Source organism: Saccharomyces kudriavzevii, assembly GCF_947243775.1.
Source record: "Saccharomyces kudriavzevii IFO 1802 strain IFO1802 genome assembly, chromosome: 12".
In the NCBI taxonomy this organism is placed as follows: domain Eukaryota; kingdom Fungi; phylum Ascomycota; class Saccharomycetes; order Saccharomycetales; family Saccharomycetaceae; genus Saccharomyces; species Saccharomyces kudriavzevii.
The window spans coordinates 539,035-556,370 of NC_079283.1; the positions used below are offsets into that span (position 1 = coordinate 539,035).

The 17,336-nt window shown below is 41.2% G+C and overlaps 11 protein-coding genes across 11 annotated transcripts; 4 read left to right on the forward strand and 7 right to left on the reverse strand.

Annotated features, from left to right (window-relative positions):
* Window positions 1-62: 62 nt before the first annotated feature.
* SEC13 (GTPase-activating protein SEC13) lies at window positions 63-956 on the forward strand (the record flags this gene model as incomplete). The annotated part of the gene is made up of 1 exon (XM_056229829.1): window positions 63-956. The coding sequence occupies one exon, from the start codon at window positions 63-65 to the stop codon at window positions 954-956; it is 894 nt and encodes a 297-aa protein (XP_056083808.1).
* Window positions 957-1,315: 359 nt separating this feature from the next.
* PNP1 (purine-nucleoside phosphorylase) lies at window positions 1,316-2,251 on the reverse strand (the record flags this gene model as incomplete). The annotated part of the gene is made up of 1 exon (XM_056229830.1): window positions 1,316-2,251. One exon carries the CDS (start codon window positions 2,249-2,251, stop codon window positions 1,316-1,318), a length of 936 nt encoding a protein of 311 aa, XP_056083809.1.
* A 264-nt stretch (window positions 2,252-2,515) lies between these two features.
* CLB4 (B-type cyclin CLB4) lies at window positions 2,516-3,886 on the forward strand (the record flags this gene model as incomplete). Its single annotated transcript, XM_056229831.1, has 1 exon — window positions 2,516-3,886. The coding sequence occupies one exon, from the start codon at window positions 2,516-2,518 to the stop codon at window positions 3,884-3,886; it is 1,371 nt and encodes a 456-aa protein (XP_056083810.1).
* Window positions 3,887-4,335: 449 nt separating this feature from the next.
* ATG38 (Atg38p) lies at window positions 4,336-5,092 on the reverse strand (the record flags this gene model as incomplete). Its single annotated transcript, XM_056229832.1, has 2 exons — window positions 4,336-4,998; window positions 5,075-5,092. The coding sequence occupies 2 exons, from the start codon at window positions 5,090-5,092 to the stop codon at window positions 4,336-4,338; spliced, it is 681 nt and encodes a 226-aa protein (XP_056083811.1).
* Window positions 5,093-5,426: 334 nt separating this feature from the next.
* Window positions 5,427-6,848, reverse strand: TUB4 (gamma-tubulin; the record flags this gene model as incomplete). The annotated part of the gene is made up of 1 exon (XM_056229833.1): window positions 5,427-6,848. The coding sequence occupies one exon, from the start codon at window positions 6,846-6,848 to the stop codon at window positions 5,427-5,429; it is 1,422 nt and encodes a 473-aa protein (XP_056083812.1).
* Window positions 6,849-7,196: 348 nt separating this feature from the next.
* CRR1 (putative glycosylase) lies at window positions 7,197-8,465 on the reverse strand (the record flags this gene model as incomplete). The annotated part of the gene is made up of 1 exon (XM_056229834.1): window positions 7,197-8,465. The coding sequence occupies one exon, from the start codon at window positions 8,463-8,465 to the stop codon at window positions 7,197-7,199; it is 1,269 nt and encodes a 422-aa protein (XP_056083813.1).
* A 657-nt stretch (window positions 8,466-9,122) lies between these two features.
* Window positions 9,123-11,186, forward strand: FRE1 (ferric/cupric-chelate reductase; the record flags this gene model as incomplete). Its single annotated transcript, XM_056229835.1, has 1 exon — window positions 9,123-11,186. The coding sequence occupies one exon, from the start codon at window positions 9,123-9,125 to the stop codon at window positions 11,184-11,186; it is 2,064 nt and encodes a 687-aa protein (XP_056083814.1).
* Window positions 11,187-11,362: 176 nt separating this feature from the next.
* CDC123 (cell proliferation protein CDC123) lies at window positions 11,363-12,454 on the reverse strand (the record flags this gene model as incomplete). Its single annotated transcript, XM_056229836.1, has 1 exon — window positions 11,363-12,454. One exon carries the CDS (start codon window positions 12,452-12,454, stop codon window positions 11,363-11,365), a length of 1,092 nt encoding a protein of 363 aa, XP_056083815.1.
* A 233-nt stretch (window positions 12,455-12,687) lies between these two features.
* CPR6 (peptidylprolyl isomerase CPR6) lies at window positions 12,688-13,803 on the reverse strand (the record flags this gene model as incomplete). The annotated part of the gene is made up of 1 exon (XM_056229838.1): window positions 12,688-13,803. The coding sequence occupies one exon, from the start codon at window positions 13,801-13,803 to the stop codon at window positions 12,688-12,690; it is 1,116 nt and encodes a 371-aa protein (XP_056083816.1).
* A 253-nt stretch (window positions 13,804-14,056) lies between these two features.
* Window positions 14,057-14,350, reverse strand: COA4 (Coa4p; the record flags this gene model as incomplete). The annotated part of the gene is made up of 1 exon (XM_056229839.1): window positions 14,057-14,350. One exon carries the CDS (start codon window positions 14,348-14,350, stop codon window positions 14,057-14,059), a length of 294 nt encoding a protein of 97 aa, XP_056083817.1.
* Window positions 14,351-14,738: 388 nt separating this feature from the next.
* Window positions 14,739-16,973, forward strand: MSC3 (Msc3p; the record flags this gene model as incomplete). Its single annotated transcript, XM_056229840.1, has 1 exon — window positions 14,739-16,973. The coding sequence occupies one exon, from the start codon at window positions 14,739-14,741 to the stop codon at window positions 16,971-16,973; it is 2,235 nt and encodes a 744-aa protein (XP_056083818.1).
* Between the last annotated feature and the right edge of the window lie 363 nt (window positions 16,974-17,336).

Here is a 17,336-nt window from a genome sequence, read left to right on the forward strand (position 1 = left end):
GGCTCAAATTAGGATAAAGCTATAAGCGCAAGGATATCAGATAAATAGAACACAGCACACAAATGGTCGTCATAGCTAATGCACACAACGAACTAATTCATGACGCTGTTCTAGACTACTATGGGAAGCGTCTTGCTACCTGCTCCTCTGACAAGACAATCAAGATTTTTGAAGTCGAAGGTGAAACACACAAGTTAATAGACACATTGACCGGTCACGAAGGTCCCGTTTGGCGCGTTGATTGGGCGCATCCTAAATTCGGTACCATTTTGGCATCGTGCTCTTACGATGGTAAAGTATTGATCTGGAAGGAAGAAAACGGTAGATGGTCCCAAATTGCCGTTCATGCTGTACACTCCGCCTCTGTTAACTCCGTTCAGTGGGCACCTCATGAATATGGCCCCCTACTATTAGTTGCTTCTTCTGATGGTAAAGTGTCCGTAGTGGAATTCAAGGAAAACGGTACCACATCCCCAATAATCATCGACGCTCACGCCGTTGGTGTCAACTCAGCTTCTTGGGCCCCAGCTACCGTCGAAGAAGATGGCGAACATGGTGGTGCCAAGGAATCTCGTAAGTTCGTCACTGGAGGTGCCGACAATTTGGTTAAGATTTGGAAGCACAATTCAGATGCACAAACCTATGTCTTGGAGTGTACTTTGGAAGGTCACAGTGACTGGGTGAGAGATGTAGCATGGTCTCCAACCGTTCTCCTACGTTCTTATTTGGCTAGTGTTTCACAAGACCGTACTTGCATCATTTGGACTCAAGATAAAGAACAAGGCCCATGGAAGAAGACTCTATTGAAAGAAGAAAAGTTCCCAGATGTCTTATGGAGGGCCAGTTGGTCTTTATCCGGCAATGTACTAGCTCTTTCTGGTGGCGACAATAAAGTTACCTTATGGAAGGAAAATCTTGAGGGTAAATGGGAACCCGCTGGCGAAGTCCATCAGTGAAAGTAGCCAAGAACTAACAAAGAAACATTTTTAAAAACAAATACGGGATGTGTCCACAAACGAATATGAAGAGAAAAGAAAGCATAATGTACAGTAAACGTATAACATTTAGAAAGTTGTGAAAGTTGCTGAGGAAGCTTATTCACTTTTTCTTTTTCCGTTTTTTGCAAGTTCTTATATTAAAATTGTCATAGATATACTTCTTATACAAAAATAAGCAGACAAAATGATCGACGTATATACAATAGATATAAAAGAACTGTTTTTCTTCAAAAACAACAACAAACAAACCGAAGCCATTGTACGGGTTGGATGCACTTTTAGCTGCTAGATATAGAGGTATTTAAGTCATAACATATTTATAATTCCTCGACTACGGCTGCAATCAAATTTTGCACGTCATTAGAAGCGATTTTACCATTCTCCAGTACTTCAGCGTGAGTCGCTTTGCCCTTCTCTAAGGGTACAGGCGATTCCTCCAGTGCACTGGCAGGGTTATCAACGACACAATTATTGGTAATTAAACTCAAGGCCAGGACCCTCCATCCGCAATGTCTTGCCACGATGACCTCGGGAACAGTACTCATCCCGACAGCATCGCCTCCAAGCATCCTTATCATTTTCGATTCCGCCCTTGTTTCAAAAGTGGGACCCGATACAAAAGTATAAGTACCTTCGTGCAGTGGCCTGTGAATCTTTAACTCTTTCCACTTCTTAAACAAAAGCTTTCTCAATTCCAGGTCATATGCATCACTCAAGGCCAAGAAACGAGGTCCCACTTCATCCAAGTTTGGACCTCTCAATGGATGCTGACCAGCAAGACCAGGAATATTCAAATGATCATAAATGCACATTAAATCACAAGCTTGATATTTCGCATTTAAACCACCGGCAGCATTAGTGACAATTATATTATGAACGTGGCCCATGTGATTAAGCACTCTAATCGGGAATGTAGTCTCAAACAATGTATTCCCTTCATATCCATGGAGACGTCCATTCATTAATACTACTGGCGAGCCATTCATAGATCCGAACATCAGCGTACCAGAATGGCCCGGAACGGTACTTTTCTTAAATCCTGGTATATCTTGGTACGGAATTGTCACTGGGGGAGGATTATCTACGGATAATTTGCTGGATATCCCACCCAGCCCTGAACCACATATGATTAAAGTTCTTGGGGGCTTAAAATTTGCAGTGTTCTTAAAATTTGGTTCTAAAATACCAGAAAGATATGTGGCAGCCTTGGTAATTGCCTCACGTTGTTGATTTAGATCTAAAATATCCGTCATTTATAGTATATCAGGAGGTCTTCTTATATATGTTGAAAGATTAGATTAGTACAGCTCATGGTTTCTGCTGTTTACTTCGAGATTTCCCTTTTCTTCCCGCTTTGTAAACCTTGAAACAAAAACAAAAACAATGAAAATATTAAAATGATACTTATTGTGGTCTGGCTACAGTTTTCATTTTTTTTGTAGTCAAAATACATACTTGCACACTGTGTATTTATTGAGTATCAAGGTGGCCTGATCAAGCAAGGAAAACGGGGACAGATGTTTGACGGGCGCACTGTGCAACTTTCACGGTCCACTTTGAGAGATGGCATTGAAGTTCTGAACGAAAGTAGAGATCAAGAAATCGAAAACGAACTCAACCGTGAGGTTCACAAGGGTATAGGAAGGCCAGAAAAGATTCAGGGAAGGGTGGCCTTGGGTGATGTGACATCTCAAAAGGCAAATAAAATACATAATGCCATCCAAAATAAATTTCATCAGGCAAAAAACGGCTTTGATAAAGAGAACATACAAACATCAGTTCAGCCAAAGGAACAGAAATACACGGTTGATGATGAAAGTGATGATTTCTTAATCGATAGTTTTGAAGATTCTGACGGGGAACAAGGCAACGAATATGATATTGACGATTTGCTTACTCAGAGAATAGAGGATCAGCAACTTCAAAACGGTGAATTGTACGAAGATTCGGATGGAGAAATGCAAAATGCCACTGAAGAGGAGGATTATGTCGTAGTTGAACCATTATCTCCGGTAAACAACGATGAAATCCAGTACGAATTGGATAAAGCATTCGAAAAATATTTCCAGTCGGTACCTGATCCGTTGGATGATGACACTCATGATGTGGTGATGGTTTTGGAGTACGCATCCGATATATTCTATTATTTGAGAGAACTTGAAGTGAAGTATAGGCCCAACCCTTATTATATGCAAAATCAAGTAGAAATAACATGGCCGTACAGACAAACTATGATAGACTGGTTAGTGCAATTGCATTCTAGATTTCAGCTTTTACCAGAAACGCTATACTTAACGATCAACATAGTGGATAGGTTTTTATCGAAGAAAACCGTAACTTTGAACAGGTTCCAACTAGTTGGTGTATCCGCTTTGTTTATTGCTGCCAAGTTCGAAGAAATCAACTGCCCCACTTTGGATGATCTGGTTTACATGTTGGATAACACATATAACAGAGATGATATAATCAAAGCAGAACAGTACATGATAGATACTTTGGAATTTGAAATTGGTTGGCCTGGTCCCATGCCATTTTTAAGAAGAATAAGTAAAGCTGATGATTATGATTTTGAGCCAAGAACATTAGCAAAATATTTACTGGAAACTACAATAATCGAACCAAGATTAGTGGCCGCTGCTCCAAGTTGGTTAGCTGCCGGCGCATATTTTCTGAGCAGAATAGTCCTTGGCTCAAATGATTGGTCCTTAAAACATGTATTCTATTCCGGCTATACATCTCAGCAAATTATTCCCTTAGCATCATTGATACTAGAAAATTGCAGAAGTGCATCTCGACGTCATCATTCAATTTGGAAAAAATACTTTGATCAGAGGCATTACCGCTGTTCTCAGATCGTGGAGGAATGGATTGTTTCAACAGAGGCCTAAATTCCCACTCTAACGCCCTCATTTTTTAATGTTACAAATTTACACAATTGGGAAAGATATCTCGTTTTTCTTCCTTTTTCGTTTCGGAAAGATAATATTTCATTTATTCATGTAAAAGATATGTATGTATGTATATACAAATGCATCCTTTATTTCATTTTCATTAATTGATAAATTACATGAATCGAGTAAGTTCAGTTCTTTTTTATTTTGAAACTTCTAACAACTCGAAGACTTGTTCAGTTTTTGTTATATCCATTCACTCTGACTGTAATCGACGATGACAGTACGGTCTTTTCTGTAAAATTTTACTTAGAAGTGAATATACCTCTTGTTCTTGTTATATCTCCAGCGCCCGCCATTTTATAAACACATAAGTAGGAATCACTGCCCTAACTTAGCCCGAAGACGATTAGCATATTGTGTTTAAGTTGACGCCAAATTATTCGTTAGTTTTGTTGTTTGTCTCTTCTTTGCTTAGCACTTTCTACTAAACTGTCCCAACGCTCTCTCAGCCTTCCAATTTCGTTTGACAATTTTTTGTTTTCTTTCGTAACTTGGTCGATTTTAATACCATATTCCTTGAATTTTTTCTCCTCATACAGCACCAATTCCTTCATAAATTGTTCCAGCCTTAAGTTGATTTTCATTTCCGAGTTTTTGGGAATTTTTTCTCCTTCCACTTTTAGTTGAATGTCATTATTCAAATTCGACTGTAAGCGATTTAGAATCGATATGAGGACTGGATCGTTTATGGGGTTTAGTGTGTCCTGGTATACTGAGTTATCCCAGTTTCTAGTATTACCCACCCCATTTATCGAGGCTTTGTTGTTTAGAATAACTGTACCAATAAGCATATTGTTTTTCACCATTCCAATGCTATTCTCTTCCGGTGATTGCTTTTCAATCAAAAGCTCTAATTCTTGAATTTTCACCGTGATGTCCTGTTTTAATAAATCGATAGCTTGTGAAACGTCTGGACTTAATTCATTTCGATATAAATTCCCGTTCTGTGGACCTAATACTTCGATGGCTTCTTGGTATTTCACTCTTGCATTAGCAAAATCTCCTTTTCGGCATTTCTGCTCAGCGTTTTCAATTATCCTATAAACCTAAATAACAGTATTATGTATGAGTTTGTTAGTCCTCAATGGACAAAAAGGATAAGGCGTAAACCAGTTAACTTACTTCTGCTAAGGTGCTCATTCCGTAACCAAATTTTTTCAGGAGCTGTTGGTTGGATTTAGTAAATCGGGCGCCACGGTCAGTTGCGTGTTCTCACCTCATACAGGACCTTCTGTCGCATTCTGCGTTATATCTTCCGGTTTTTCCACCCTTTAGAGAACCCCGAAGTCGAAAGGTGGCGCTATCAGTATATGTAATGACAAAAAAAATTAAGCTTTAAACATACTACAATACAGTGGGGAATCTACAAATGGGAATGATACATTAAAGGGACAATTATCATCGATGAGTAAATAGACAGTGCCGTTACAAAGGAATTGGCCGGAAGTGGAACTAGTAAGGAAGGGAGAGATCATTACGTTAATTTATGATCGCCGTCAGCATCCAAACTTTCTTCCAACTCTCCAACCATGTTTTCGTCATCGACGAGCACGTCGTCCAGGTACGAATCTTGTTCTGCAGCTACATAATCTTCCATTAGACTCTGTACTACTTCTCTCGACTCGATAAATTCATCTTGAACATTTTGCATTGACTGAAACAAGTCACCCACGTTATAGTTATTCAGAAAGGCTCCCTTGGCAAACACTTTATCGAAAGTAGTACATGCATTCTCAAAAACCCCGACCACAGTGGACATATTACTTAACATCATACCGGCTACTTCGTTTTCATTAGGTTGTGAGGGTAAATAAGGCGATCTTCTTCCAATATTAACGTGCATCGCAGAAGATGACCACGAGGGAAATTTAATACGCTGCTGTATCTTGGTCATTGCACGCGATATCAGACTAGGCTCCGCATTGCCAATGATTGTGTTGTAAACGTTAAAATATGTAGGGCTATTCATTGCGGTAGAGACAAGAGAATTAGAAGGGTCTAATAAATCCAGCATAACGTCGTAACTGGAATGGCCCTTATGTGCAACGTCATCATGAATATAATCTGATGTGAATGGCGTGAAGCTGGGGCTTAGAAAATGAAGTTCGGGAGAAGGAATCAGGGTGGAGTAGATACTCGGTAAGGACGAATACATGTAACTAGGAAACCGTATGCTGTTCGTGACCGAAGATATTATAGCCGATATCAATTGGTTTGTGTGTTGCAAATCTATGTTCGGGTTTCTAAACACTTTGCCGGAAATATTCAACAAAGAAGCATTATCAAACACCACGGTTGCATCGCTATCCTCTATTAGTCTCCTCAAGGCCAAAATGGTGTTATAAGACTGAACAACAACCTCGGAAGACCTTGCAGGAAACACAGAATACGTCGTCAGAATTTTCTTTGGATAGCGATCACACAATGCTTCTAAGAGATTGGACCCTAGGCCGGAGCCCGTTCCACCTGCCACCGAGTGCAACAATTGGAAACCCTCAAAATTGTCGGTAGAGTCGATCTCCTTATCGATCTTGTTCAGGATATCATCCTGGTTGCGCGTTCCTATATCGTACCCGTTGGCCCAAGAATTACCGGCGCTGGCACCGTCAGAAGCCACCCAAGTGTTTCGAGGATCGAAAAACCCACGAAATGTGTTCTCCATGTCGGCAATGACACTGGGCTCAGAGTCCAGCAGAATGGCTCTTGGCGTAAACCTATTCCTACTGTTTTCACGAAAAAACGGCTTTGTATCGTCTTCTCTTTCTGCGCTTGAATCAGGAAGCTGCGACAGCCCATCGGTGCCTATAGCGTGCTCTTTCGCCAATTGCGACCAGAGAAACTTACCAACGTGATTTCCGCATTGACCTGCTTGCAAAGTGATAATTTCGCCACCCATGGATAGTAATACGTTGGCTCTTTCCACGAGGTATGGCAACCAATGTTACGCCCTTTGTAGCTTCTGTTATGATTACTATTATGTTTGTGAGATTTCCCAAAAGAAAATACTGACGCGTCATGTTACCCGGTAATGATCATAAATATCAGGGTAACCAATCACAACACGAATAATGGCACATGTGTGGAGCATATAGGCAATACTGCGATGCCTAAAAAAGGTGCATTTTTATGATTGTTGAAGTTTAAACTAGAAGAATGTACACATATATATAAGGGCGTGCCTTAATGTAGGGAATTGGACGATCGGTTGCATATGTGGGTACTTCGTAAGCCATTATTGCTGTAGTTATTTTGACTGTTTTCCAGAACTTAGCCAATCTTTTATCCTTGGGGTGACATAGCAATCCCATAGGAGGGATCCCTCACCGTAATGAATCGCCTTGTCTTGTTTTTTGTAGGAGACGATTACTTTCGATAAGTCTTTTTCGGAAACAGTGGGTGCCTTTTTCTTTGCCTTCAGACAGTACTGCACCTGTTCTGTGAATTTGTTTTGGTACGGCGTCACAGTGACTTGTTCGACATGCGCCGCAAATTGGCCCTTTTTAATGATATCGGGCGAATTTTCCCAATCTATAAGACCACCGGCCCAGTTTATCGTACCGGGTCCGTTAGTTTCCGAGCCGCCTGGCCAAACGGCGACCTCTAGCCTCATAGGTGTTTGTGGGTACCTGTATTCTTTGTTGATGGGGTCCCACGTATCCTTCTTCAAAACAGTGCGAGCCATTCTACCGTCGACATACCATATAATTCTTTCTGAATCCCAATCAATCTCATAATTGTGGTAAGTTGACCAGGTGTCCGCGCCCACAGGATATCTTTGCATTCTTGTATAATCTAACATCCCCTGCGAGTAATAGTTTAGTTGGGTCATTGTCGGATCACCACCCAGCCACTCGAAGTCAATCTCGTCCCCAATTGCGGATATCAAGTCAAAAGCAGTAACGACACCCCTTGATCTCGCTGTTTTCATTCGCACGCTTGCCTTACCATATAGGAACGACCTGGTCGATGCAACCAAACTTCCGGTTGTTTTTTTTGGCATAGCCAATACAATATTTCCGCTACTTGCTTCGATTGACGTATAGCCGCTGTGTGTGAAGTCAAAATCTTCCAACATTTTTTCTGCCTCTTTACTGTCCGGAGTGACCAAGAATTTTGCGTAATGTATGATTCTCTTGGAATTGAGTTCCCCTTCAATTACACCCACCTTAGCATTTGCCTTATTTGGAGAATGTTCCTCCTTTATTGGGGGTCTAGGCTGATAGTTCGCGATGAATTTGGGAATTTTTGGCGTGCTAGCAAATTCGAGTTTTAAAGTGGGCACTAAAGCAGGTATAGGAGCGCAGCTCTCCTCGTCGAAAGAAGACCTCACATTACACCCGCCGACACATACCGGACCAGCTCCACATTCATTATATGGCGAGCAGCACGGCCATTCAGCGGGACAAGGTTTATTTGTGGAGCAAGGTATGGAGTTTTTGGGCTTGTATAGTTCTCCGTGGGTGAACCCGATATAGCTAATAAGCGGCAGCAGCTGAAATATCAAGTTCTTCATTTTCTGTATTTTGTGCAAAAGGCCTCAAATATCAGACACATAAACTATACAGGGGCGTTCTTGTAGCTCGTTATGAGTTAATAACTATTAGCTATTATTGCATTTTTTTTACAATCGTCGGGAGGTCTGTATTTTTTTTGTGACGCCTTTAAAAACCTGGTAGAACGAGCACATAAGAGAGGCAAATATCGAAGGTCCACAAACATGGTAGGTTGACTTGAGAGGAAACGGCGTTAAGACAATAGAAAATGCCGATATATTGAATCGTGGCTGATTTGCAACAACTGCTAAGAACATTGGAGCTGCTGAACTTGATGATGAGTCGGCACCCAACCCAAACATCTTAGTCGATATTTTTGCTCATCTTTTTTTTTTGCTCATTGAAAAATTGCAATGGCGGCTGGACTTTGATTTGATAGCACACCCAGTTTCAATAACCTTCAATGCTAACCCATAATTTTCCAGAGTTCTAAATGCCTGCTAGCACTATGAATAATGTGTAGCGATAAAATACTTAAGCCATGCTAGATTCTAAACTTCGGAGTTTTTCTTTTCTTTTCATGCTTTAGTTATTTCTATCAAGTGCATTTTGTAAAAGTCCCTAGTTCTCTTGTCCTTCACAAACTCACGTCCACGGAGAAAGCTAACTGGACCAATATGATCCGAATTCGTGTGTTATTCTGCCTATTTATATCCTTTATTGCAGTGGTACAATCGAGTGCTACAATAATAAGCTCTTCGTGTGTTTCTCAAGCTTCACTCTACCAGTTCGGGTGTTCTAGTAGTAGGACTCTAAGTTGCTACTGTAATAACGTCAATTGGCTGGGCTCAGTAACCGCATGTGCCTATGAAAACTCTAAGTCTAACAAGACGTTAGACAGCACCTTAATGAAACTTGCCGCACAATGTTCAAGCATCAAAGTTTACACTTTAGAGGACATGAAGAAAATTTATTTAAACGCCTCAAATTATTTAAGAGCTCCTGTGAAAAGCGACACGAAACTTGTGGTTAATCAACCTCTAACGGCGAACGAGACAGCGTACCATTACTATTACGAAGTCAGTTATGGTACACATCTTAACCTAATGCGTTCTCAATGGTGTGCCTGGGGTCTTGTCTTCTTTTGGGTGGTCGTGCTTGCTGTCGCCACTGTTTTCAATATTATGAAAAGGATATTCGGTAAAAGCATTGTGCCAAACTCCATCAAAAAATCACTTATTTATCCCTCCGTCTATAAAGATTATCATGAAAGGACCTTTTATCTATGGAAACGTCTGCCATTCAATTTCCCAACTAGAGGCAGAGGTCTAGTTGTGTTAGTCTTTGTTATTTTGACTATATTGTCCCTAAGTTTCGGCCATAATATCAAACTTCCTCACCCCTATGATAGACCTAGATGGAGAAGAAGTATGGCTTTCGTAAGTCGCAGAGCGGATTTAATGTCTGTTGCACTTTTCCCTATAGTTTATCTATTTGGAATAAGAAATAACCCTTTCATTCCCATAACAGGCATTTCGTTCTCCGCATTCAATTACTATCACAAATGGTCTGCATACGTCTGTTTTATGTTGGCTGTTGTTCATTCGATTGTCATGACAGCTTCAGGAGTCAAAAGGGGTGTTTTCCAGGCTTTAGTACGCAAATTATACTTTAGATGGGGTATAGTAGCAACGATATTGATGTCTGTGATTATTTTCCAAAGTGAGAAAGTTTTTAGAAATAAAGGGTACGAAATTTTCCTTCTTATTCATAAAGCTATGAATATTATGTTCATTATTGCCATGTATTATCATTGCCATACTCTGGGCTGGATGGGCTGGATTTGGTCAATGGCAGGTATATTATGCTTTGATAGGTTCTCGAGAATTGTAAGAATCGTTATGAATGGAGGCTTGAAAACTGCTACGTTAAGCACTACCGCTGATTCCAATGTTATTAAAATTTCGGTGAAAAAACCGAAGTTCTTCAAATATCAAGTGGGTGCTTTTGCATACATGTATTTCCTATCACCAAAGAGTGCATGGTTCTACAGTTTTCAATCCCATCCATTTACAGTATTATCAGAACGACACCGTGATCCAAACAACCCGGATCAATTAACCATGTATGTCAAGGCAAACAAGGGTATCACTCGGGTTTTATTGTCAAAAGTCCTTAGCGCTCCAAATCACACTGTGGATTGCAAAATATTCTTGGAAGGTCCATATGGTGTAACAGTACCACATATAGCTAAAATAAAAAGAAATTTAGTAGGCGTAGCCGCTGGCTTGGGTGTTGCGGCTATTTATCCACACTTTGTTGAATGTTTGCGTCTACCATCCACTGAACAGTTCCAGCATAAGTTCTACTGGATTATCAATGACCTATCGCACCGAGAATGGTTTGAAAATGAACTGCAGTGGTTGAAGGAGAGGAATTGTGAAGTTTCAGTCATATTCACTGGTTCTAGTTGTGAGGATACAAATTCTGACGAGAGTACAAAGGGCTTCGACGACAAAGAAGACGGTAAAATCACTGTGAGATGCCTCAACAAAAGACCTGACTTGGAGGAACTAGTACGTTCTGAAATTAAACTCTCGGAACTAGACAACAATAACGTCACCTTTTATTCTTGCGGGCCAGCAACCTTCAACGATGACTTTAGACACGCAGTCGTTCAAGGTTTAGATTCTTCTTCGAAGATTGATGTTGAACTAGAAGAAGAAAGTTTTACATGGTAAGGATGACCTCGGTAATTCTTACACGCATACCCTTGGTATTTGTCGTTAATGTTCGTCCTTTTTCGTGTCTTATCGAACAAATACTTATATAAATCTATAAATCAATGTAAATAATCATGACAGAAATACGTAACTGGTAATAAAACACAATTCAATGTCTCACATGGCCTCCAGATCTACGTTCCATCCTCGCTGTCACTGCTTTCTTCTTGGGTCTGTTGGGAAAGTAGCTCTTTCCATTTTTGCGTGAGCTCCCTTATTGCTTCCGGATTTAAACTCGCTTCAACAAGATCCTGGGGAACATGATTTTCGGAATGTTCCTTTGATGCAAACCTGCAAGTGTTGTGACTGGTCACTAACCTCAGTTCATAGTCCTCATCGCTATTACCTCCATCCTTCGAAGGTACTGCCGTAGCGATTTCATTCCATGAAAACAACAGGGGATCTGTTTTCCTTGAGAATGGATTTACATCAACGATGAAGATTTTATTGAAAGGTCTTGGAACATAAATGTCGAGTACAAAACTTTTGTCGGGGAACTTGGGTAGAACAACCTCGTGAACTAGCTCATCCATAAGGTCCTTGAACGTGTCTGATAGCTCATCCAAATAGTCATAGTAATTCAAATCACGCTGGGTAGCCCCGACGATGTGAGAATCTTTAACGAAAACTCTAAATTCGAGCGCAGGATTCATGTCACACCATTGCCTAAGAATCAAGTCAAATTTTAAGCCCTTTTCTTCATCGCCGTCCACACAGCCCTCAAATGCCCTTTGAAGATCATGCATTATATAATTGGATGCGTTCAAAAGAAGGTACAGTTCATTTACTTCGTTACATCTCATAGTATTGTTCGGCAAAATCCAAGTAGCATCCCTTGGCGCCGACCAGTTCAACTTAGGGGCCACTGCGCCCAGTTCGTTCATTGCGTCGTTCAGTTGCTCGTGCAAGTTCGGGAAATCTAGGAGCGGTTCTACCTCCTGAACAAATTCGGTGGCGGTATCTTCATCGTCTTCCCAGTCACTATAATCATTATCTTCATTCCTTATTATTTCCTCTGTGTAAATCGACCTTGAGTTTTCCTCTTGCGGTAGTTTGATGCCATCCTGTTCCAAATATTGAATGAATTCCTTTGGTAAAGATTTAATTATTATAGACTTCGGCACATATTTAGAATATAATGAGGACCAGAATGAGTACGAACAGTGTTCAACCTGCGCCCGTGTCACTGGCATATCTATAAAAGTTGCATATTCTTGTGAGGACATTGTCGACTAGTCTGGTCTTTGTCTTTCGGTTATGAATATCTTGATTTGACTGTTCGCAAATCAAAGCATTTTTTAGCTTTCTTTTTTTTTTCTATGTAATAGCTCATCGGAGAATATCCGTTCATTTTGCCAGAAAACCTTTTCTAACAAAAATTTTGAAGTACTTTTTACTTACTTACTTAGGCGGCATAACTATACTCGATGTTAGTAATATGTACACATAATGCAAGTAATCAGGAAAACATTTTTGAAAGAGATTTTTTGGCTTTTTCGTTTTGTTGTTTCCTTTTCAATTTCGTGTCGTGGATGGCTTTCAAAATGGCGGCATCATTAGGTTGGAAAGTCGTGGCCATTTCCAGGTCGTTGAGGGCCATATCAGTGTCGTTGACATGATGATAAGCCAGCCCGCGACGGTACAAAGCCTTGGCCTTGGCCTTTTCGTCAGCCGCTTCAGCGTACAACACCTCTGATGAAGCTACTAGGACTTGTTTGTAATCTTTCAATTTCAGAGCACAGATGGCGATATTTAAAGGAATAGACACTTTTAATTGGTTGATTTTCTCGATTTGCTCCTTTGGCAAGTCTTCTGGGACATACTCCTTCAAGAATTTATCACACTTAGCATATTTCTCTAAAGCCACCGAGTAGTTTTGTTTTTTGAACTGTTCGGTACCAATGTTCTTTACCGTTTCGATTGCCTTGAAAACAGTATCGAATTTTTTCAAGTCCACTTTTTCATCTTGCTTCAGAATATCTTCGTAATTGTCACCGTACTCGTCTGTTGGCGTGGCTTCTGCGTTTTCTGGCGCTTGATAATCATCAGGCAACACACCACAGTCTTCGATCTTTACATCACGCATTGGCTTGTTGTTTTCTTGGTCACATTGTTGATCTTCAATCAAACGAACAATTCTCCTACCTTGAATGACTTCACCAAACACAACATGCTTCCCATCCAAATGAGGAGTAGGAGCACAGGTTATAAAGGCTTGGGATCCGTTGGTGTTTGGACCTGCGTTAGCCATGGATAGGAGAAAAGGCTTGTCGTGTTTAACAGTAAAGTTCTCGTCCTCGAATTTTTCACCATATATACTCTCACCGCCTGTTCCATCAAAATTAGTGAAATCACCAAACTGGCACATAAATTCTTTGATAACTCTGTGAAAGATGGAGCCCTTGTATGATAAAGGTACATCGGGTTTAGTTTTTGCCATACCAGCATTTCCTTCACACAGTTTCAAGAAGTTTTCAGCTGTTTTAGGCACAATGTCATTGTATAGTTCAAACACGATACGGCCTTGTGGTTTGCCTCCGATTGAAATATCGAAAAAAGTCTTAGATCTAGCCATCTTTGCTCTGCGGTTCTCAAACTGTCTTGTTGGCCCGGCTACATTTCAGATGCATCAGCACCTTTGCTATTTTCGACTTACTTAAATACTTTTTGTTTGAACGTTTTCCAACTAAGGCGGAAAAATAATTCTAGAAGCTCATAGAAATACCGTCCCAAAACGCAGTAGTTTCATACTCTGTGAGAGAAAACAGATTGTTCCGATGGCCGATATCGTCTAATACACCACATTATATAGCAAGATACTTTGAATGTCATTTGTGCTGTTTTTCCAAACCGCTACTGGCCGCCCCATCCACGTCCACCGTGCTTACACGCTCCCTGTTGCCGTTCTGTTCCCAGCATTTTCTAAACAACGTCATCTCATTGAAGCACTGCCTCCAGTCGCCGGTCTCTGCGTGGCACAGCTGTAATGCAAGGTTTTCAACGTAGCATCCGGTCTTCGAGATCCTCGTGTCCCATACATCTGGATCTTCGTCCTCTTGCACCTCCTTGTATTCTTCCAACGCCTGCTTGTAATACTCTGAATTCTTACCAGTCTTACTCATTCACACTATATGCTGGTTCTAGCCTGCCAGAAGCTTCCTTTCCCCTTAGTCTTCCTTAGTTTGACACCACTGTTAAAAGTACCTTCAATGGCTGAGGCCCCTTTTTTTCGGGCAATTGTTGCATGGAAAAAAGAAGAAAATAAAAACATAAAATGAAGCGAATGGATGAGAAGAGGGGAGGGGAAGGAAAGCAAAACGGAAAAGGTCAAACACATCAAGGACCTATTCGTGAAATCGTTGGTTAGCTTAATTCAAATCGATTCTTCTTCATATTTAGTTTTTTTGCTTCTCTCAGTCACAGAATATTGCGTACACTAGTTGCTCTTTCTTCCTTTTACACCAGAACGGTAGATAAACAAGAACAACCCGTCGATCAAGTAAGTCTATCATGGTATTTGGGTTTACGAAAAGGGACAGAAGGGTGCCTGACCTGTCCAGGTACGATTACTACTACCAGAACCATGAGGATTACAACAAGAGCCCTCAATTATCTGCCGCAGCTGCCTCTGCTGCTTCTGCCGCGTCACCGGATCGAACCAATTATTCGAGGTCACATTCGTTGGTTAGCCATGCACCTCCCGTATCAAAACAGAGAAGCTCTGTGAAACCTCCGGGGAGAAGGCTGTCCACGTCGTCTGCTGTCCCAGCATCATCCAGGGGAATGGCCAAGCAGCATTCACAAAAAACATACTCGCTAAGATCGCAAAGAAGTGGGGAATATCATCTTCACCCACCCGGCAATGCCAACCATGGGAGCCGTATGAACTCAATGACGTCTGGTGCCAACTCCAGAAGAAACTATGGCAGCAAAAATAAGCCCGCAAGTGGTAACAATAGCGATTCAAGGGCTAATTCTATTACAGTAAAGACTACACAGGTGACAGACCCCTCTGGAAGGACTCAATCGATCACGAAAAAGACAATAAAAAAAATAAATGGGTACGAATATGTAGAGACCACGACTACAACCAAGAACCTGGTACCATTGGGCGATTCACAACGCCACTTCGATGAATTTAGTGGGAATTATATGTTGCAAGACGATGACATCGTAGAGGAACAAGACGGTGATAACATTCACGACATAATGGAGGAAAACGAGACGGATAACGAAAAGTCATCCTCTCCGGTAAGTGTAGGCCGCTTACCGAATGATTCTAACTTAAACATGGAAAAACCAGATTTCCCGCCTGGATCGTACTTTCACCATAAATATTCGACAGACGTCATGCCCCTAGAGGAGGAAAGCAGTCTATCCAACTTTAGTGACGCGTTAGATTATATCCCTCCCACCGGCCAACCCAATAATAAATATATTCATAACCAAAGGAAACAAGCATCGACGGCAAGAAGGAAGAAAAAACAGCCCGTTGTGAAAAATGAAGAACCGAAGGTTAAGAAACCATTAACGGAAGCAGAAATGTACGTGAAAGCCCTAGAAGTTGCCAAAAGAAACGTCTATCACACGAACGCACCATCGAATGACTTTTCGACTTCGCTTGGAAGCGACAAACTCAGGAAAAGTAGGATGGGCCAAAATATGACTTTAAGAAGTAATAGCGATTCGCCAACCACCACTGCTAAATCTGGCGTCGACGCTCAACCTAAAAGATTTACTAGTACCTTCTTCCATAGAAATAATGGTAAAAGTGAACCCCATGAAGAGCGTAACCTCTCACTGATCTCGCATTCTAAACCGGAAAAAGCGGTAGATCCAATACCAGAGCCCAAACATGCGAACATAGCGTTGACCGACGAGGAAATGTATGATCAGGCTTTGAAAATTGCACAAGCTAGATACTACAATTCCCATGGTATCCAGCCTGAAGCTATCAATAACACCGCGGCTAAACCTAAGCAGACCAGTGTTGATCATTCGGCGCCTATTGCAAATGTTTCGTCCAATGGAAAACGTTATTCAGGAGAATCACAAATTCCGATCCAGAGCGAAGTGCATGAATACGAATCCGTCCCATTGCAGAAGACAAGAACGGCTGGCTCTTCCAAAAACAAGTTCAAGAGCATGTTTGATAAGGTGTTGCAATTTTCACAGGAAAATTACGGTTATCAGGCCAAGAAAGAGCAAACACAGCAAGCTGCAGTCAACCCTACCACTGAAGAAAGCCTTCAAGTTGTATCCACCTCGGAAGGCGTGCCTGCAACCGGGTCTTTCTCGAATTACAACGCCGCAGCGAATTCAGTTTCCGAGGGCCCTCTCTCGCCTTCACTACAACAGGCAGGATCCGTTCGTTCGTCCTCGAACGGACAAAGCCAAAGCAACATACCCACTCCGCCAGAGGCTGCTACTACGAGGATGATAACGCCTGAACATCAAGAAACTGTGAAGTCATCTTCTTCGCTTTTGCAGGATCAGACTCCACAGCGCCAAGAAAACGCTACGGATCCAACAACAACAACAACAACAACAACAACAACAAACGAGCTGTCCATCGCTGAACCAACCGCATCACCCACCACACCCACTGAAACCCCCGTCGTTTCTCAGCCAATAATGGTTACAACAACAAATACCACCAAGACAATACAAGCTCAAGCTCCTCCCACGAAGCACAAAAAGTCTAGCTTTTTCTCTAAACTGTTCAAGAAAAAGAGTAGCCGTTAGCCATTCTTCCTAATTCCTAAGTCCGGTTTTGATTTTTTCTCTTTTCTTTCTTGTTAAATTTCAATCACTAATGTAACCTAATCTTAATATAACTTTTATACTTTTATACTTTTATAATTACTAATTTCCCCAGTTTAGGCCAATCAGATCACAATGCTCGCAACTATTACTAACGCGCCGGCCTCTCATTGGTTCAGCGCCCCTTTCGTGACCCGATTTTTTTTTGCTTCATTGTTAGCCCGAAAGTCTCACAATGAAGATGCTAACTTAAGATTAAATATGAAAAATTGATACAAAATAATTGAATTTAAACAATGAATTCAGAAAGGACATCGCCCTCAATTTTTGCTTTTTTAGGTTTAT